Consider the following 22,546-nt stretch of genomic DNA (forward strand, 5'->3'; position numbering starts at 1 on the left):
ATCCATTCCATCTTCACTCAGAACCTGTAACTCAAATGTCCCTAGCATTTCAGTGAGAGGAGAAGGCACTTGCCATTTTCCAGAACACTCCATCCTTCCCCATCAGGATCACATCAAACACCACTGAGGCTGGTTGTCCAGGGCCAGCCACTGCACGCCTGCATTTTGCCAGTCAGCATCGCTTCCTCCTCTTGGTGAGAGCACTGGATCTCCTCTGGGAGTCACCTCTGCCCAACTCTTGGGCCTAAGAGCTTTGGGTGGAGAAGATGGCCTCACACCCTGGCTCAGAGTCTCCTAGCCCTTGGAATTGTACAGGGCAGGACAAAGGGGCCAAACTGAGCCGAGGGAGGAAGGCTTGGGACATTTGCAAGAACTTCAGCAGGAAGTCTGTTTGCCTGTGTGGGGCTGCATAGCCATAAACCACAAATCAGAGCTGCATGTGAACAGTTTTGATGTCACATGAAGAGAGCCTGCCTGACAATCTGCCCTATACAGAGGAAAGGAAAGCCAAGGATGCAGAAAAAGGCACACAGTTGATATGTATTATTGAAGATATGTTTTACAAAGTTGCTCTGTACACTTGGATTAGTAAATACTGAATGATTACTCTTAAGAGAAATACAGGGCTAGGTTCCTCAGGCTTCTGGTTACCACATTTTTGTCAATCAGTTAATACATGCCTTTGTGTTATGAGTATTTCTGTTTAAAGACATTGTATTTAACAAATATTGTTGACTTGTTAACAGTGCACTCACAGCCAGTAGTGCTGTAATTCATGTCAGACTGAAGGCTATCTAACACACACACACACACACACACACACACACACACACACACAAACCAAGAAGGCAGAACAACCATTGCTTTGCTTGACCTCAGCTGGACACATGCACAGCACAGAACCAAACATTTCCTCCCCTCTGCACATGACCATGAATAACCATGACAGATCCATGAGTATGAATCTTGGGGTTGCAAACACGTTTTGCTGGTAGGTGAGTTTGCTAATATGGAATCCACAAATGATGATTGCAATATTCAATCACCTGGATCCTTCTATGCCTGAAGCCACACCTCTTTCAAGGTAATGAGCCAGTACATTTCCTTTTCACATAAGCCAATCGGGTGTGGTTTTCTGTCACTTGAATCCAGGCTGGTTCTACAGCTATCCTACATGAGCATGGAGGTCTCTTGGAAGAAGGCAATGGCTCCCCTAACTGGACTTTTGTAGCTTCTAGAATCCCAAGTTTTCAACATCCTTATCATCCCCACAAAGGGAAACTCTGATTCCCTCAGGTCTTTCTTGTACAGAGATTTCCAGGCTTCATGCAACAGTGATAAGCTTGAGGTAGCAGATGCCCTTCACCAGGGTGCCTGTGAAAGTAAGTTTTTCAAAGTAAGTTCTCCTGTCTACAACCACAGGGCAGCACTTTTGAGTCCAGTCCTGGAGGACACTTTCTGTCTGGATCTTGAGTTCCCAGAGCCATACTGCCCTTCCCACATGTCCTGTCATCAGCAGTGCAGGGCTGGCAGGAACAGGGCTCAGCAACAGTGCTCACTGACCTGAGCCTTGGTACTTGCTTTTGTTTGGTCACTGTGCCAGATTTTAGCTCCTCTCCTCCCACCATTTCTTAATCAGTGGATTGAATCCTATACTGGGACCTTGAACAAGGGATAGAATCAGAGTTGGAAGGAGCCTTAGGTGTTTCCTGGGATGAAATAAGGAGAATGATAGGAGGAGAGGAACTTGCCAAGATCACCAAGTGAAGACCAAAACACAAAGCAGTGGCTTCTGACTCCCTTGTCAGCACCTTCTCTTTCAGCAGTGCTGCCATTGCTAGGTGAGGATCCCCAATTCTCTCCCAACAATGACAGTCAGTGTTTACTGCCAAACAAAACATCACCACCACAGTGGCCTGCAACACTCTGCTGCTGAGGGGAATTTATACATCTTCTCACCTACCCTTTGTCACCACCTCTCCAGCTAGTGAAAGAATTAATTCAACAAAGAGCTCCCTTGTCTGATAATATACTTCTGTGTAAGCATCACTGTCCTGGTGTCCCTAAGCCAGCATAGCAGACTGTATCCCCTGTCCTCTATTCCATCTTAAGAAAGTTCCATCTCAAGAGAGCCCAGTCAGAAAGAGAGCTCAGAGGCCTATTCACCATTCCTGGGATCTCCTCTGGCATCTTGGAAGACTTCCCCCACTGCACAAGTCTGGCTGCATGGCACTCCTTCTAGTCATGTGTGCTTCACACTGCCCCTTTAAGCTCTGCCAGACACATGATGACTTCACATAGATAGACACGTCCACCCAACTCTGGTGAACCAGTTAGCTACACCCTTGACCAGCAACTGACCTGCCTGCCCTTGACCACTACTTCCCCTGCCATCTCTCCCAGCTGGGTCTCCTGACTGGGTCTCAAGAAGCCACATCCTGTGGTTAAATATGGAAGACTGTGGAAAGTCAGCTCTTTCCAGAGGAGGTGGTTTCAGCTCCTAAGCCAATGTTTCCTGGTTGATTTGCTTTCCCTTTCACATCCTTCCCAAACATTTAACTTTAGATTATATGTTCTTTAGGACTTGTAATGGACTTCTCTCATCCAGCACAGGGAGTCTGAAGCAGCAGAGGAAGTCTTTCTGAGTCTGTATGAGCATCATTGGTATACAAGCACATGGAGCTCACTGCCAGACGATGTGTCACACCATCAGGAGACACACAGATAAGTGACACAACACTGTTCCTCATACCCTAGTTCTCCATCATCTTTCTCCTTGAAGACATCATAGATTACCAACACTGAGAAAATTAGGGCTGTCCTTCAGAAACAGCTGAACTTCTGCCACTTTTTGACAATATCTGATTCAGTCTTATAAACATGTTAAAGTCTTAATCCCAAGATCTTCAGAATGTAATCATATTTGGAGATATGGCCTTTGAAAAGGTAATAAGTAAACTTAGGCCACATGGGCAGGCCCTAATTTAAGATGCCCAGTGTTCTTATAAAAAGGAGAGACACCAGGAATTTATGCAGACAGGAAAGACCAGGTGAGGATTCAAAGAAAAGGTAGCCATTCACAAACCAAGGAGAGAGGAGTTGGGAGGAACTCACTTTGCAGATACCATGATCTTAGATGTAATAAACAAATGTTGATTCTAAATTCATATGGTGAAATCCTAATCCCCAAAGCAATGGTGACAGGAGGTGGGACTTCTGGGAGGTGATTAGGTCATGAGGGTACAGCCTTCATGATGGAATTAGTGCTTTTATGAAAGAGAACCCAGACAGCTAGCTGGCCCCTTCCACCTTATAAGAACACAATTAGAGGTGCCATCTACAAACCAGAAAGTCATCAAAGTTACTTCCTAATCTCCAGGACTGCAAGAAAGAGGTTTTTGCCTCATAGAAGGAGCTCCACCAACCTGTCATTGAGTTTTCTGAGGTGCACAGTTGCTCTCTCAGCTTCTCCACGTCGTCAGGGTGTACCTGTTCATAGAGGGTGCTCCCAAACCACTCTGACTGGGGCTGGTTCAGAACAGGGGTGACAGAGTCAGACACGTAAATCACTCGCCCTGTCTCAGCTGCCACTACAAACAGAAACCCATCAGCTGCTTCAAGGATGAGATGTTTCAGTTCCTGGGAAGGAAAGACTATAATTAGCACAATACACTGACAGACCTAGATCAATTAAGTTTTGTTAATAGCAGCCTCAACTTTTATTCAAATACTCATTCTGGTGCACAAGTGGTTTGGAAAATGAGTGATTTTTTTCCCTCTCTTTTTTAGCTTATTTTCTAAAACACACACACACACACACACACACACACAGACACTTGTACCATCCCTAAGACACACACACACACACATACACACACACACACACACACACACACAGACACACACTTGTACCATCCCTAAGACACAGTCACTCTAAACACTGTAAATTCTTAGGGAGAGAAGATATTTCCATCCTGGAGAGATGGAAGCAGGGAGAGTCACAGAAGGTGTTGGGTTGCCAGAGGAGTGAGCAGCTTCCCACACACACTGAAACTGTAGTCATGACATTAGAGCAGAAGTGCCTAGCACCTACTGCTTGGCATAAAAGCAAAGGAAGGAGAATGGGAAGGAAAGAAGAAAAGATACCACGTGTCTCCCCCAGCCCTGCCCCACTGACAGCTCACTCTTATGTCTCAGCTGAATGCTGGCACTAGATGTAAGAGTATCCCCTTATGTCTGCATGTCTGTCAGGCTTGGAGAACTCTGACAGCTATCACCATCATCTCAATCAACTCTCAGAGTAGCCTGGCAGGTAACAGGGCATGCAGCATTATCCATATCATTTTATGGTGAGAAGAGGCTCTGAGCATCGATTCTGGGGTCACCTGGGTCCTGTCATTTGAAGGCATGATGGAAGCCATTCAGGATCAATGAATGGACAGCAGGAAGCCCCATCACCCCCAAAGGGACATGGATGGGCAAAATGAACTTTGTTAAAATAAGATATCCTTTCTTTGTGGTGCCTAAAGACACCTCAAGTGTAGCTACCTGTGCCATTGGCTCATCAAGCTAAGAAGCCCTGTCTTGCTTAATAAATTGGGCTCCATTCTTGAAGGAGGGAAGGAACTAACCCTTCCATATGCACTACAGTCTTCAACCACCTCTCTCAGGTCAGTAGCTGGAAATCAGTTTTTGCTAGGAACCACATGCTCTAGTGTAATCACGCATAGCCTTACTATGAAACACAGTAAGGACAGCTGAGTAGAAGGGGAAGACCTCCTGCTGCCTGTTCATTGATCTGAAGCCTCTAGCCTGACTCACAACCCAGTCCCTGAGGGGGCCGAAGGACCCAAAGCCTAGAAGACATCAATCTGTTGGAAGCAGGATGGGGAACTTTGTGAGTATCTCCAAGCACTTGGCTGGGGAGAAATTCAAAGATCCTCACCCTGGGAAACTAGGGCGGAAACAGACTATACAAGCATTTTCTAAGGAAAAGTGTATTTTGCTTATTTCCCATACTTTGAAGTTCTGCTGTCTGTGTCTCCTAGATGCTTACTCAGTTCTAAGGACAGGGTCAGCACTTTTACTTTCAGTGTTGGGAAGATCTTCTCAACAGGAGAACTGTTTTTAAAATAATGGAGCAGAATGTCTGGGGAAGGAGAGAATTCTCTGTCACTGGACAAGGCTGAGTGGCTTCATTTGTGCATTCATGTTTTCACCTAGATTGTGAGGATGTGGGATGGTCCATGGACCCCTCTTCCCATCCCCTCTCCCAAGGTTCATCTTCTGGGAATATGTTGTCAGGAACACAGAACTCACTCCGTTTCCCTTGTCCAGTTAGATAGTGGGGGTTAAGAGCAGGAGTTTTGGAGTAAAAGAGGACCATCATCCATCATCCTTCTACTTGGAGTGCAACTTTGGACATGACATCTAATGTCCTCAGTTTCTAAGATTTCATTTTCATATGCAGTGAAATTTTGTGAGGTTAAATGAGCTCATGTGTGAACATTCTGTGAGGGCCTGGCAAATGAACATGTTCTGATCATCACCATGGAATCAAAAAAACATGGACAGGACTCATACGAATGTGTAGCTACCTTCTCTCTCCACTACACTTTCATCACTTAGAGATAGACTCATTTCAAATATTGGCCCTGAAGGATCTTTATAAGGATTAAAAAATGTAGGGGGAAAAGCTTTTTACTGACCCAAGCATCACTAGTCCTTAGTAAATTTATCTGGTTGCCTACCTGTTGTTCATCCTTTATTAAACTACTATGCTTGTGTTAAACAGTCTACAGCATGCCTTGGTGCATCCACGGGAGCTGGGAGCTATTAAGGCACTTGTTTTTTACAGAGGCAGAAACAAGGCTGGTTGAAACAAGTTCCATGCCAGAACTACCATGCTGTATGTCCTCCGAGGACCAATATGATCACTGCCATCCACTGCCATGACCCTTGCGGAATAAGGGATCACATGACTTCCTGAGAGGACTTAAAAGGACCAAGCAGGCAAAGCACTTGTTAAGATGTCTGCCACAGAACAGACAGCAATAAATGTTAGTTCCTCTTCCTGGTCCTTTTCTAAACCTACTTCCATGACATGAACAGATTCTTAGACCCAGCAGAATAAGTGATTCATCACAGTGCCATTTCTGTTCCTCCCTCTGAGGCTGTGGGCTCACTGTTCCCTTTGGTAAACTCCCTGTGCTCCCCTCTTGATGCACAGCCTGCCAGAGATGCCTCTGTCCTGATCCACTTCTGTTGAAACTAGGCTACTTCTGTTCTGTCATTTTGGCTCCATGTTCTGTCTTGTTAAATGCTCCATTAACCAACATTACACACTCTACATACTTTGCACTGCCTAACTACATCTTTGACAGACATGTAATTTTGCCTTTCCCTTTCTCACAATATACAAATTGATTTCAAATCCTTTATCCTGAAAAGCTCTCGAAGTCAGAAATTCAAACTTTTACGTTCATTATACAGATGAGCAGACTAAAGCTTGGAGCATTTGCTGATTTGCCTTGTAAACTGTACATGAAAGGACAAGGACTCTGAACCCAAGCCTCTGTACTCATGTAAATCCATTTCCAAAATACTGTCTCACTATTTCAAGTGTTTTTCCTTCTCAACCATTCAAAGACTAGTACAGGTGTTAAAACCATGGTTTTGGAGCCCTATCACATCTCCAGTGGACCTGGCTACTTCACTAAGCAGCTATTGACTTTGGACAATTTACTGACTCTTATCTACAAAACAGAGGTGGCTTCTTCATTGGACTAGAGTAAGGAGCAAATGAAATAAGACACAGAAAGCTACAATTCAGGCCAGGCACTGCAAATGCCTGCCAGTGTCGGTCATCATTATTGTTGCTACCACAACTCTCAGAGTGTTATCCTCACTGCTAAAACCACAGACCTGTGGTTTTACTGACCTGTTCCTGTGTCTGCATGCTAAGCACATTGTTCAGGTATGCAGTGTATTTTTGAGGGACACCTTATTAAGGTGTATGGGAACTAAAAAAGCAGAAGCTGAACAGATCTGACATTCTTAGAGTTTCTTGCTAAAGAGTGGAAGTAAATTTCTTGACTTCATCCCTTCCTCAACCTTGCAACCCATCTCCCCACATCATTTATTTCAATATGGAGATATTGTGGCTTGCTCCCTTCCAATAATGACATCATCAGAAGGGTGATGACTTGGCACCTGCTCAGTGAGGAAGGAAGGCTTGTATGCGCCATCTGTAGACTTGTTTCCTGTGCCTCTCATGGACTTCATGTGTGAGACAGCCATGCGGAGGATGGTGAGCTTGTCTGGCTTCCGGGCCAGTGCACTGCAGGTGGGGACCATGTCCGAGAGCTCTGTGATGTACTGGGTCATCTTATTCCTCCTGCGCCGTTCAATCTCACTGTGATTCTCTCTTCCCAGAAAGCACAAGATCAGAAGGGGCAAAAAGAGAAGTATCAGACCAGGGGTTACTATCTAGTAGGATGAAATAGCATGTTGTTACCATCAAATGACCAAGAACTGGGAGCTAACCCTAGTAGCTGCATGCTTTGAATGCATGCTGCGCAAGCACCTCTGCAAGCTCTTGTGTGGGGGGGTGGAGAACACAGACCTCCATGGTCTCCAACTCTAATTATGTATTGGAGACTTCTAAGTACTCCCAGAGACCTATCAACTTCTTAATGGGGATGAAAAACTAAGACACCATACTTTGGCAGACTAAAATTTTCCAACATGATTTCCATGGGCATGCATGAATCTACACACAATGTACACAAGCACAAACACACATGTAGATGAATGTAGTTACTGACTACTTATGTATGTCTTTTACATATCTCCTGGTAAGAAGCATGGTAAGATGGTCCCAAACTTATGTTTTTTACAATTTACAATGGTGTAAAAGTGATACACATTCAGTTAAAAGTGTACCTTTGCTTGTGTCAACCGCATGATTGGGGTTCCACACAACCATGCTGTTTTTCATTTTCAGTGTAGTATTCAGTAAGTTACATGAAAACTTGACACTTTACTATTAAATAGGTGTTGTGTTAATGATCTCGCAAACTATAGGCTAGTGTAAATGCTCTGAACCTGTTCAGGGCAGGCTGGGCTAAGCTGTGAGGTTTGGTAGGTCAGGTGTATTAAATGCATTTCCATTTACAATACTTTCAATTTACAATGGGTTTTGCAGGATATAATCCCATCATAAATCGAGGAGCATCTACACAGCCTTTTATTCTTTGTATAATTAAGTAACCATTAATGCCACAAATTCACTTTATATAAAGTTGTGAATAAGCCTTTGTTCTATACCTATCACATTTTCTGCAACATAGTAACAAAACAGGTGCTCCCTGGTGTATTAAACAATGAATAACCAATTATAAACAAGCATTGCAAGGAATCACTGAACTCAATCTCTGTGATGTGCCTAAAATGAAAACTAACAGAAGGGCTGGCAGAATGCTCCCATCTGGGGATTATCACCTTTAAGCTTGAAAGACAGTAACAGCCAACCCCACCCAGCAACACTAAGACAAAGCTGTTACTTGGGATAACGAAATTGTCTAAAAACGTATCCCACGTCTGCTATAGGATTTAGTTACTGGTGTTCAGAGAATGAGAGCTGCACTAACAACAAGAAAGGAACAGCCTTAGGGAATGCTGCCTTCAAACACGGCATTAATCAGCTTAACACCCCATCCTCCCGATCTGGAGGACAAAGGTGCCAAGCAGGCCTGATGGCATGCAAGTCTATGAATGCAGTAGGGGTCCCTGCAGGGAGTCTTTCAGTACACACCTTCCATCCAAAGAGTCATGAGCCCTGTAGGCCCCACAAGGGGTAAGGGGTGGCACAGAAAACAAGGAATGGCCAAGTCTTGCCCTCAAGCACAGGGGCTTTAATTAGGAAGGTAAAACATACAGCTTGCATGATGGAAGCCAAAGGCAGAATATGATCAACTGTTCTAAAAGGCCTGGGAAAGTGAAAACCACAGAAGGAGAGAGCAGGAGAGGAAGTGGGGATCTGGGGATCAAGGGGCCAGAGGAGGTGGAGGCACTGGTAAGAGGGGCTGGACCTTGTGTGGCAATGTATCAGAATAATGCTCTGGGAAGGGAATCAGGAGGGTCAAAGAAAGGCCAGAGTTGGGAGGAAGTTGAGGGCAGTGAGGAGACAGGCCCTCATGGAAGGAAAGGGCAGATCTGGTTCCCGGAGGACAGGGGCTGAGGAGTCTGAGAGATTAGGGAATGATGCTACCCCACAGAGACAAAGCTGTGATGGAGGCCTGTCTGACAGGTGATTTGATGTGATGCACCCCTGAGGCTAAATTCTGGTAGAGGTTCAGAGATGAGCCCTGTTGGAGGGGGAGGAGACAGAGGCCAAGAAACAGCAAGGAGATTCCTGAGGCCAGTGCTCCCTCTTGTCCCAGGCGACTACCTGGAAAGGTGGAAATGGACCAGCCCAGCATGAGTGCTCCTGGGTCAGGAAGACCATAAATTCTCCAGAAACAATGGCTCTTGAGTAACTGGCAGAGCTTGTTTACTGGGGGAACAGGGATAACCAGAGAAGAGGAGGTGGGGGAGGCAGAGCAACTGCAGAGAGAGGGAAAGAAGTGAAAAGAATACTCCTAGCTCCCCAGTGCAGTCAGGAGCTCTTTCCTGGAGGAGACCTAGGAGCTTCTTTCCTCTTCCTCCACAAGTCCTGTAGTCCAGCTGATCCTTCTGAGGCTGGGCCCTAGGCTGGGTGCTTGCCCATGAGGCCCAGGGCTGGGTGAGCTCCCAGAGGTGTATCCCCACCTCAGCAGCTCACACTTCCTCAAGGCGGCCCAGGAGAGATACTACGTAGAGAATGCACCCTGCTAAAGCAGGAGATGTCAGGCAGGAACATTCATCATGAAGACCCAGAGCTCCACTCTACCCACTGTGCACTCCTGCAGGGATCCTGTGAGACATCCTCTGCCCAAAGCAACTCCCAAAAGAAAACCTGCATTCCAGTTTCTCAGCCTGGTTTTTAGGGTCTCCCTAATCAGCCACACATACCCTTCCCTACTCCAACACTCTTCTAGTCACTCAATGCCTCTCAGTATCATAAATGTCCACTCTGACTTATTTTCAGTCAGCACACATGAACTGCTCAAACTTATTTGTGCCAAACCTCATGTTGAAATCTCCTGGTTTTCTGATCCCTTCTTTGTACCCACTGCCCTCTGTGGCTGTCATACCTGTCACTGGGAGGCTCAGCTACATTCCATCTTCCTTTCCAGCCTCATTTCCTTACAGTCCTCATCCTGTGGCCAGACTGATAGTTCTTAAAATGCAAATAGACCCCAAACCCAACACAGTCAAGCCTGAACCCTTCAGTTAGTTTCCGTGGCAACTGTTGCAAAGCAGACCAAAGACACACTTGCCAATAGAGCTGGTACCACATTGCCATGGACTAATTTGCTTTTTAACATTGGGCGGGAGGGATGGGGTTCATGAGTTTCTTCAACAGATCTAAAGCAACTTTACCACAGTGCTTGAAAACCCAATTTCTGAGATAAAGTGCAGGAAGAAGACAACGTTAAGACAACTGATTTCAGCACTGGTGTATTCCCTGACTACTTTGAAGGGGGCCCACAATTTTCTATTTTATGAAATAAGACTGGATTATCAGCAGAATGTCAAAAGGACTGGGAGCTGCCAGTTGCCCAGCAACAAGGTTTGATAAACAAGCAGTATGATATATACATGTGTACTCATAGTTTCATTTTGAAGCCTTCGTGAAGACAGAGGGAAGGGGAAAATTCTATCTTGTGACAATAGAAAAACAATCCTTCAAGACCGTGCTTATTGGGCAAAGGTTACCTCCTCCTCAGAGGAAGGGGAAGGTTTGGGGTCTGCTTGGTATGCCAGTGAACTTGGCATCTGTGAGTTTCATGAGTCTCACACACTTGTGGGCTGAGTAACATCAATAAAGAAATTGGCCCCTTCATACACAGGACCAGGGGCTCTGCAGCAAGGACAGCTGGGATGCAGGCAGACCTGTCAGCTACAAAGACTCCTCTACTGGGACAAGAGGACCCAGAGCTTGACCCTGGGACATAGCTGTGGAAATCAATAGTACAACTGACTGCATGTTGACTTGGGTTACTTTTCCAACTCTGTTCCAAAGGGAGCCCTTCTGAATTTAACCAGAACAGTGAGACACAGCCTATCTTGATTGAAATACAAAAACAGAGAACTTTGCAAAATCTCAGCAAAGATCATGATGATACAATCCTTGTCTCATTGCTTTGTACCCAAAAGGGTAAGGACAGGATGCTGTAAGAGTGGTGAGGAGCCCTCCCTGAGCAAAAGTCACAGGGGCACACCTAGGAACCTGTGGACCCCCAGACACAGAAAGTCCCTATGCAGGCCTGGCTGAGCAAAGCAGGTACTAAACTGGATTGCCTTCTTCACCTCTCTTTACCCAGGTGTCTACGCTCACCCAAAACACAGGGAGAAGGAGTCTGAGAAAGCCCAGATCCTCCAAAGAGGAGGATTACTCCCACTCTCAGTGGAACACACATCCTGTATGTTTCTACAGCACCCTATGGCTCACCAAGGGTTTCCTCAGCTTTACTGCATTTGATCTTCACAAGCACCCTGGAATGGAAATAGCTCCTTTCTGTATGGAAGAGGACCCTCAGGCTCAGAGAGGTACAGGACTTGAGCAGGCCTGCCCCATGCCTGTTGCTTCTCTCTCATGAGCTCTCCTCTATAGAGCACTAGCTGATCCTCGGTGCACAGCCAGAATGCCCAGAAAGTGAAGAGCAGAGATATTTAAGGCTTTAATGGGAGGGGAGTGTCTGGCAGCTTCCAAAGAGATGCAATTTAGGATTACTTACAATTCTAGAAGTTATTTCCCTCATTCTAGAAATTATTTATTCCCCTTTCTGAAAAAAACCCTCATGTTATCTGAGTAGTATTTCAAATCAAGGTTAATCTCTCCAGCAGAAAAAAAGAAGGGGCTAGGGTAACTGAACAGGGCAAGAAAGGCATTTGTGGGTCAATCACATGAGAACGACACATCGGTTTTTTCACTTTTTTTGGTGGGACTGGAGTTTGAACTCAGGGCTTCACACTTGTAAAGCAGGCACTCTATCACTTGAGCCACACCTCCTGTCCAAAAGTCACACATCTTATAAGAAGAAATGACTAGTCCATATCACCATGGTGGAGGACTGCCTTCTTCTGAAAAGGATTTCATGCCACTGTGTTCTAATCCAAATCCCGACACTAACCAGCTGAAATGACATGGGCATTGGTTGCTTGCGGGCTACACTCTGATGCAGTTGTTCACAGTTGATCATGCCATGTTTCCCCAAGTTATTTGCAACACTTTTCTGGCTCATAAAAACCAATCACATCCATGGAGGCAGGGAGAAGGCTCAGAAAGTCTGGAAATGTTCATGTTGGGTGTTTGTTCTGCACGGGTCCCAAAGGCTCTGCTGAATCTCTCTGCTTTAAAGTGACATCACATGGCCTGTCTATGTGTCCCTCACATTGTGACTGACAAGATCAGATCAAACAAAAAGTTGTAATCCTTGCTGCCACCTGGTCATCCTCGGCCGCTTCACCTCCTAGAAACAAAAGCAGCAACCCAATAAGCTATAAAGCACACACCAAGACTTCTGGGAACTACAACCTTCTTCTTGTTCTGCCAGGAAAGACTCTGCAAGACATGCCTGCCTTGCATATTTTTCCTTGTCAACAGGGTTTTGATTATCATTCCTACTAACAAACAAGGTGGTATATTTACATGAAAAGATTAAAACTCAAACATGACCACAACCTATAAAGCCTGAAAAAAAATGGCCACTAGCTTAAATACTACACAAAATTCAAGGGGTAGTATCAAAATGGATGGAATGAAAAACAAAAACCCAATCTGGTAAAAAATATTTTTACTTTTAGGGGCCCAACGGCCAACCCTTACAAAACATGAGGAATAATTTTGACCTGATGCAATTGGGTGCTTTCAACCTCACCAGAAGATGACTGACAGATGTCACCTAGAGCCATCCTTGAGTGAATAAAGAGAGGCTGGTAATTCATCCACAAAAGGCTTTGGATCCCAAGCTCTTATGGGGTCCTAGGCACTAGAGCTGAGTCTGCAGTAAGGCACATGGGAACCCTTGGAAGGTGTTTGAGTCTTCTGAGAAAGGCCACAGAACAAGTCTCAAATGCAGCAGAAATCAGTTTGGTAACAGAGCAACAAAAATTAAAGTTAGGGAGTTAAATATTTTATTGTTTGTAAGATATAAATCTAACATGAAAAAGATCCTTGCAGTACTTATGTTCCCACACTTTCACTTTAATGAAACATTACAAACAAGTGGGAGTCACATGAAGAGTGTGGTATGTAACTGTGATTCTTGATGATGACTCTGGGATGTCAGCTGTCCACTCTGAAACAAAACTCAAGTTGTCACTACCCACTGGTGGCAGCTGACCCCAACTGTAGGCACAAGAAAAAATGCAGGACTTCCCTAGGAAGTTTATCAGTCCAGGGGGTCATTAAAGTAGGAAGGTGCCCCTGGACCTCTCAGTGAAATAGAAGGTTCTGGTTTCTCCTTGAGTGTGGGCTTGTGGGATGTGCTGGTAGCATGGGCATCCACACCAGGTGGACTGGCTAGCTGATGCTGTGGAGGAGGGAGTGGCACCATGCCAACCGCCAAGGCAGGAGTTTCTCTTCTGAGAATCCCTTTCTGGTATGTAATCAGAGTCTTTCTGGAGAGAGAATATTCATCCCCATCCACTGTTAGAACCAAAGACTTGATAAGACCAACAGAGGTTGAACCAAGTGCTTACCAGTGGAGGCTGCTTTCTCAGGCCAGGCAGGGAAGAAAGGCTCCTCTGAGTCTCCACTCCTTTTATCCTCTTGGCCAAAAAGGTTTCCTCCTCTGAAGCTCACACCATCTGTCTCTACCTCTCAGGACTGTCATTGTCACCACTGGCCAGACACCCCAACAGTCTCAGCTTGAGGCAGCACAGACCCCATCTTTTGTCTCCTCAGAATCTTCCCCTTCCCACCAGACCTCAGCCAGCCTCTTCCACACTACCACTTCCCACTACTTGACCACAACGCCTGCCCTTCCAGCCCTCTCAGAGTCCCCCTAAATTAGAACTGTTTCTTCTCCACAGTCCTATTTCCAGTCTCTGGCCAATTCTTTTTTCTCTCAAATGATCAGCTCTGATGTCTGTCTGACTACTTCTGACTGCTCCTGGCTTCCCTTAATTCCCTCTGCAACTAGACCTCTGGTTTCACTCCTTCAGTACCCTCTTGGTAATACCCTAAGCACCACAACCCCATCCTCTCATCACACCTGTCCCAGCTCCACCCATCCCAGATCATGAAAAGTCTCCACCCCCCTATGTCTAACCAATACAGGAGTGCAGGAGAAAACCTGCTAACTATGTAGAGGTCACCTCACATCTGTGGTCCATAGTTTTGGATAAGATTTAAAGTTTGACTTATTTTCTTTTAGTTGGCTTCCTTTAGTTTCAACCTAAGGGCATCTTGAATCTCTATCTTAAGCACACTATTAAATGTTTGACCATTTACTGCATGTGACCTCTCACTTCCTCTTCACCAAGAAAGCAGAAACCATCAGAATTAACATCATCAATTTCTGACCTGCCTGCCACTTCACACTTAGCTATATCTTTGACTCCTTCCTCTGTCTCAGAACAGATGGTCCTCTTGGTGGGCCTAGAGCCATTCTTCTGCCTCCATCCTCTGGACCCATCTCTCCCCAGCCTTATTCTTGAATCTTCCAAACCTCTAGCTGTTCTCTTCCCATTCTTAAAAAGAACTCCCTCCCTGGGTTCCACATGACCCCTTCATTTTTTAGCAACTGACAAATGGCTAAAAGAGTTGTCCCCATTCATTTCCTCATGTTCCAGGCAGTCCTTGGCCCACCACAATCTGGTGTCTGCCCCACAAGGTCCCTGTGATTTGCAGGAACAGGGAAACACCTAATGCAGCAGAGACATGTCCTGTGTGTCACAGACCAAGGCAGCAGAAACTGCATTGTGAGATGTGGTAAAGAAGGCTGAGAGCCTTTGTGGCCCTGGAGGGTGGGACTCTGGAGTGCATGTGATGTGTGTATGTGTGTGTATATGCGTGTGCATGTGTGAGGTCAGGCAGCAGAGCACAGCTTCATTTCTACTACTTTGTTTCCTCTGAGGTTTGCTGTGATGTACCCCACTGTGATAAGACAGGAACCATGTTTTAGTTCCTCTGTGACTAGAACCATATTTCCCAAATCAGAAATTGAGACATAGGTCAATGATAGGCAGAGCATTGAATTTGGGGCAGCCCTTGGGAAAAGCTGGGAAAGCTGACTAGACACTCATCAGGGTCATCATTGCACAGTGCCTTGCCAGGATTCCAAGTCAACAAATGCAGTTAAGTACTGGCTCACATTTCAGCCTCCATCTTTTCCAGGGCCTCACCTAAGTGGGTTTCTCTGGACAGAATGAAAGCAGAGAAGCAGGAAGCAGGAGAGGCTCCAGGGTGTGCCTCTTCACGGCTGTCAGGTAACAATCTGAAGCTGCTCTCACCCTTCCCTGGATGGCAGCCACAACCAGCAGCAATGTGGACTCAGTCATCTCCTCAACTATGAGCAGCTCAAGTGTACCCATCTGCCCATCACCCAAGTGTCCATCAACTACCTATTGTGATAAAGGACAGTGACCTCCAAGGCCCCATACACTCAGCCATATAAGTAACAGCATATGTTTGAACACAACCCATTTCTCTTATTTTTAATGCACAGGGGAAAGGATGTGGTCATTGAAGCTGAAGTTTGAACCCTGACTGTGCAAAACCTGACTCACTGACAAGGCTCACAGATAGTTACACAGAGTAAGGTCTGTGTTTCTTACCGCTCAGGCCTAAGACAATGACTTCTTTGTATCCTTGCTCTGTTATTTCATCACTGGCACTGATCCTCAACGTCAGTCAAGCAAATGTCACTCTTTGTCTCTCTTCTTTATGTCCTGAGACTCAGATCATCATTTCCTGAGGTTAACATGCTATGGAATGTTATCTCAAGGGGAATTTTGACACAGAGGCGTCAAAGTCATTGTCTCCCTATGAAGAAAGGCTGTGCCTGACAAGATCAAGCTGGGGCAGAGAGATAGAGAGCCTCGTTTTCGAGGCTAGCTCCTTTCCAGGAACAAAACACTACTAAGTCACATCCCAAGAAACAAGGGACAGCCAAGCTGGGGCCCTGTCTGCACGAGGGGGACACAATACACACTTTGTTGTTGAAGCTCAAGTCTTGTTTTCATTAGAAACTCCTAGTTCACTACTGAGTGACACATTCTCCATCTCTTTTCTATTGTTTCACCCAAAGCTGAAGCAGAAAATGGAAGGATATGTTCTCAGGGAGGGAAGTTTATGGGATGACGAGACAGTATGGATTTGAAGACTCTGGGACTCCCTGGAAAGTAATGAGGTGAATGTCTCTCTTGGACTTGTAGGGGAAAGTTTTTAACTCACAGCCACAACCTTATGCTTATGGATGAAAAAAAACATAAGGAAAAATAACTGCCAAGGGACAATAGAGCGCTTGCCTAACATGTGCAAGGACCAGGGTTCAGAAAAGAAGAGCAGAGAAGAGAAAAGGAAAAGAGAAGTATCTGCCATGAGCAGATACTGCCTCCTCTCAAAATCATTCTAAACAAGAGGCCATCACTGCAAACTGTGGAGCATGGATGCAACCTAAGTGGCAGGTTCCCAAGTTCATCAACAACCAAGAGCTGGGAGTCTGGGAAGCCTGGCTGATGGGGGCACAAAGGCAGGTACTTCCATGAGCAAAGGGGGTTCAGATGGAAATTGTGCTAATGGTGAAATTATTCGTACCTTCTTCTCAGCACTATAAGGCTTCCTCAAAACAAAACCAAAGAAAATAAGAGTCCTGGGGCTGGGTCAACTTATCCTTTGTAGATCCCACATTTGTGACACTGCTGGTACCTGTGACCAGGAACCTTTCTGTGAGGACAGCCCACAACCCAGCTACAGAAGAATAACACGGTTCTGAGGACTCAAAACCAAATTTTATACCCTGAGTCCTGAACAGGCCACCCACATTTCTCATATTTCTCATTTTCCTTGATAGAAATATTTTGATAATTGTTCTAAACTTGAACTCTAGATATGTCCTTCAAAAAGGAGTTGGTGTCTTATTTTTGGCAAAGGTGCCAAAAATATATGATGGAGAAAAGACAGTCTCTTCAACAAATGTTGCTGGGAAAAGTGGTTATCTGTCTGCAAAAACCTGAAACTAGATCCATGTTTATCACCCTGTACTAGTATCAACTCAAAATGGATCGAGGACCTTAAGATCAGACCTGAAACTCTGAAGTTAGTACAGGAAAGAGCAGGGAATACTCTAGAAGCAATAGGTATAGGAAAGGACTTCCTCAATAGAACCCCAGCAGCTCAGCAACTAAGAGAAAGGATGGACAAATAGGACTACATGAAATGAAAAAGCTTCTGCACAACAAAAGAAATGGTCTCTAAACTGAAAAGACCCCCCACAGAGTGGGAGAAAATATTTGCCAGCTATACATCAGACAAAGGACTGATAACCAGAATATAGAGAGAGCTCAAAAAACTAAACTCCTCCAAAATCAATGAACCAATAAAGAAATGGGCAACTGAACTAAACACAACTTTCTCAAAAGAAGAAATTCAAAAGGCCAAAAAAAAAAAAAAAAAAAAACATGAAAAAATGCTCACCATCTCTAACCATAAAGGAAATACAAATCAAAACCACACTAAGATTCCACCTCACCTCTGTTAGAATAGCCATCATCAAAAACACCACCACCAACAGGTGTTGGTAAAGATGTGGGGAAAAAGGAACCCTTGTACACTGCTGGTGGGAATGCAAGATAGTGCAACCATTCTGGAAAAAAATATGGAGGCTTCTAAAAAATCTAAACATAGCTCTGTCATATGATCCAGCAATCCCACTCCTGGGGATATACCCAAAGGAATGCAACACAGGCTACTCCAGAGGCACCTGCACACCCATGTTTATTGCAGCGTTATTCACAATAGCCAAGTTATGCAAACAGCCAAGATGCCCCACTACAGACAAATGGATTAAGAAAATGTGGTACTTCTACACAATGGAGTTTTACTCAGCCATGAAGAAGAATGAAATCTTATTATTCTCAAGTAAATATATGGAACTGGAGAACATCATTCTGAGCGAGGTTAGCCAGGCTCAAAAGACCAAAAATCATATGTTCTCCCTCATATGCGGACTTTAGATCTAGGGCAAATACAGCAATGTTTTTGGACTTGGGTCACATAATAAGAGGAGGGCACATATGGGATGTGTGGGGATAGGTAGGAAACCCAAAACATGAAAGTGTTTGATGTCCCCACTGCAGAGGAACTCATACAGAAACCTTAAAGCGACAGAAGTCAATATGAGAAGGGGATCAGGAGCTAGTGAAAAGGTCAGGTAGAGATGAATCAACTTGGGTTGTAACACATTTGTACATGGAAGCAATGATAGGAATCTCTCTGTATAGCTATCCTTATCTCAACTAGCTAAAACAGTTTGTCTTTCTTATTATTTCTGTGTCTTCTCTTCAACAAAATTAGAGATAAGAGCAGAACAGGTTCTGCCTGGAAGTGAGGGAGGGGTGAGGGGGGAGAGGGAGGGAGCGGGGTGGGGGCAGGAGGAAGAAATGGCCCAAACAATGTATGCACATGTGAATAAATGAATAAAAAATTTTTAAAAAGGAGTTGGTGTCATTGTTTATTAAAAAGCAAGTAAGGTTTAAAACTTGTTACTTTATTTATTTGGTTTTCATTTTTTTGAGACAACGTCTCCCTATATAGACCAGACTGGCCTCAAGCTTGAGTTCCTCCTGCCTCTGCCTCCCAAGTGCTGGGATTATAGGCATGCACTATCATGCCTTGCTTATTACTTATGTTTTGATGACTAGTATGGGATATGGCAGGGTTGCTAATGGCTACCTGCCACTAGACCAAATATTGGCACAAAATGAGGCATAAGCAAGAGGCCAAAACTACAAGCAATGGATTTTCCCATGGCAAGAGGCAGCAAACCCTTCTATATTCCAAGAAGATGATTGCTGGCAATTGGCATCTTTAAGGAAAGTCAAATAAGCTTACCTTGAAAATTTACTGGGACCTTCACCATCTTCATCATCGAAGTCCATTCTGGAAAGCCAAGGTCACAAGTGAGCAGTGGTCATGGGTTTCAGAACACTGTAACTGGCGATGAGAGTGGCAGAAATAACGGGAAATTTACCCTATCAAATGGCTGTGCTAAAAGGCAGTATCTCTATATGGTCATCAAGGAGTTTCAAGACAAGAAGAAGCAAAATGAAAGGTCTTTCAAGGGTGCACCATTATTATATGATCAGTAATGTTTAAGTACTAACCTGTCCACCCTAGAACTCCACCCAGGTCACCAATGGATTGCTCAGGCTGTGGTAGAAGCATAAACACTCCTTGTCTCCCATCATCTTTGGGGATACTTGCTCCCCTCCATATCATTTATTCCATGTCAACACTTCCTTTTTCATTTTATGGTAAAAAAGCCCAAGGGGTTTTGAAAGTGGGAAGTTTAAAAGTGACACAGTGATTTAAAAAAAAAGAGAACATAATACTTCCTGAGACTTGACAGGTCTTGACGAATCTTGGTGAGAAGGCTGTTTAAAGCCATTCCTACTAACTTCAACACCAAACAAGTGGCTGAGGTCTAAACCACTGAAGTTGGCTGACTGCTTATTGAAACTCAACAATAATTACTCAGATTTCCTTTTTATTGGGCCTCTGAATGTAACGATAACATGAAGTCTGGATGGACAACTTGTTTAACTAATATCCCAAACTCTCCTTCTCAAAACACCAAGCCTCTCTAATCTCAGTTAAAATACCTCTGAAGATATTTGGCTAGAGAAGGGACTTAACTGGCATCAAGTGTGGACAGAATCTTTGATGAAGAATATGGGAAATAGTAAGATGCCCCAGCTCTCCTGGACATCCAGGGTGAGTGGGGTTCCTTGAGTAGAGTGTCACATGACCTCTGCACTCCCCTTCTTGCTCTTAGTGGTCCTTGATGGACTGGATGGAGTACTGTTCCCATGATCCAAGCAGGAAAGCGACCAGCAAGAACTGTCTGAGCAGCTCATTGTGAGAACAGAGTGTGCTGGACTATGTAGCTATATAGTGAGACCCTGCCTCAACAGCAAAGAATGGAGTGTGTGCCAGAAGACCACAGTCACATATGTCAGAGCTGTTGGTCTCACAGGGAGGGTGAACCCACCCCCCAGGCTCTCAGGGCAGGGTATTAGTGGCTAACAGGTGACTTGGTGAAGGAACAGGACACTCAGGTCACCTAGAAACAGCCAGGTTGTACAGGAAGAGCCATCCATGCACAAACATACTTAAGAGGGGCTTCGAAGGAAACAAACCATCTTTTCCAGGCGTTAGGGTAAAGTGGGGGACCAAGGGACTGTGACAGATAATACAAAGCAGTATTTTCTTTTCTTCTCTTTAGTATAGTTTCTTTAGTATACATTTCTCTTATTTTATGTGTAGCCACATAAAACTTTGTTCAGGATCATCTTAAGGAATCCCCTGCCAATTTTGGAATCCTTTGGTTCTAAGACACAAGTTGTCCTAACTGCTAAAAATAAAAGAATACAAGGAGTTAGATCATTGGAAAACATGACAACAATGATAGTCAAAATACCTCTGCACAAAGAGAAGGGAGGTGGGTCAGAAGAGTGATAAGAAGGAGAAGAACAGGTAATACACATACATACAAACCACTAGGGGAGACAGACATGCACCCCCCGCAATGAAGTTTGGAAAGTCAGGCACAGGGCACCAGCTGCAGAGTTGTGTCTGTTGTGGACAATTGGAAGCTAAATTCATGAATTTCTAAATGAAGCAAATCCACCAATATTCTACGTAGTTACTAAGCCATCACGTCAGCTTCCAGGAAATGACATGGAGTTAACCACCAAAAATACCGTAACCAAGTCCACCCAGCATTCTGCAGTGCTGTGGAACCACACTGCCACCCAGTGTTTATATGGGGAAGAACGACTTTGTTGCCTGCATCAAAAGCATTTCAGTATTTTAAAAATAGCACTTTCAAAATTTTTAAGAACTCACATTAAATGCTTATTTAACAAAACTCAAGTGTGTGGAGGATGTACAGTTATCTTTAAAATTCCATCCAGCTCAAGTTGACTTGACCTTCATGAAGCTCCTGCAAAATGTAATGTATTAGTCAGCCACTGTCCTTAACTTGCTGAGGTTGAGATGTACAGGATGACAACAAAGTGTCCTGAATTTTCCAGGACTGTGGGAATCGCTGGGGGTCCAGGACTTCAGTGCTAAAACTGAGAGAATTCCAAGCTACCAGGACAGTTTGTCACCCTCATTTTAGCAGAGACAGCTTTATTCTTTACCTGCCTGTACCATGGAGGACAAATAGGAAAGTGAGCTGGGCAGTAAAGGGGCCCAGCTTTGCCAGGTCAGCTGTGGCTCAAGCAAGCATAAAACATAATAAAGGGATAACGTCTGGACCCGGAGTCTTCTGAAGTACACTGGGAGCTTGGGATCATGATTTGTCTCTGAACGATTAGGGATCAAGAAACTGTGCCCCCCAACTGTGCATGTACACAATCATGTGTGTGCAGAAATCTGATTTAGTAACTTAGAACAGTATAAAGTGGGGCAACTTAGGAGATATGTCAGGACCCCCATGTGATGGTTCAAATCCTCAGGGTAACTAGCTCTATCCCCAAATAGTCTCACTGGTCAGCAATACATGGAAGCACGCACACACACATAGAGCTATGCATGCACACACACACACATGCACATACATGTGCACACATATGCACAAACACGAATGCAGCCTGAGGACAACAGGATCTCTCAGAGCAACACTTGCCAAGACACTCACTGCCTTTGGGTCTTCTGCCACCACGTCCAACTCTCTACTTTAAATATGACTGCAATAAGCTGTGCTTATTTCTCCTGCTATAAAAAGCCTAAGTAAATCATCCTTTGTTTTATGTCTTTTATGTGTCTCTATTATACTGAAGCATCTGGATGATAAAAGAGAAATCAAAATGTGACTTTTAAGTACTATTGTGCTCCTTCTAAAGAACCCAGCGCCATGGGTAAACAATACCAGAGTCCTCAAAGGTGAGCTAAAGTTGCACTTGACCTCACTTCTCTGTCAGTGAGCCTAAATCTTTTCTCCAAAAAAATCCAGCCTAGGCATCTCTGCCATTATTGAAGAAGAAACAATGTGAATTTTCTAACAGTGGTTGTGTAGTAAGAGCAACGCATCATCAAGTAGGAGTCATCAGGCAGAATTCACTGATGCTCACATTAAGGACAATGAAAAAGACAAGAGGACTGCCAATAGTAGTGATCCTGGCCAGTCCAGAGCTCCTGCTGACAAAAAGGGAAGTGACAAGTGTG

General features: G+C 44.6%; 1 protein-coding gene across 8 annotated transcripts in view; it reads right to left on the bottom strand.

Moving 5' to 3' along the window:
- Arnt2 (aryl hydrocarbon receptor nuclear translocator 2) overlaps positions 1-22,546 on the bottom strand; it is a 153,797-nt gene that overhangs the window by 83,315 nt on the left and 47,936 nt on the right. For 7 of the 8 annotated variants that reach the window (XM_074061844.1, XM_074061841.1, XM_074061840.1 and 4 more), the window contains exons 3-5: positions 19,205-19,252; positions 7,213-7,426; positions 3,426-3,639 (exon numbers count right to left, since the gene is read on the bottom strand). In XM_074061844.1, the coding sequence (XP_073917945.1) occupies positions 3,426-3,639; positions 7,213-7,426; positions 19,205-19,252 (476 nt within the window). The remainder of the gene's footprint in view (positions 1-3,425; positions 3,640-7,212; positions 7,427-19,204; positions 19,253-22,546) is intronic. The other variant, XM_074061846.1, reaches the window with a different exon arrangement.

Source organism: Castor canadensis, chromosome 19 (genome assembly GCF_047511655.1).
Source record: "Castor canadensis chromosome 19, mCasCan1.hap1v2, whole genome shotgun sequence".
NCBI lineage: Eukaryota > Metazoa > Chordata > Mammalia > Rodentia > Castoridae > Castor > Castor canadensis.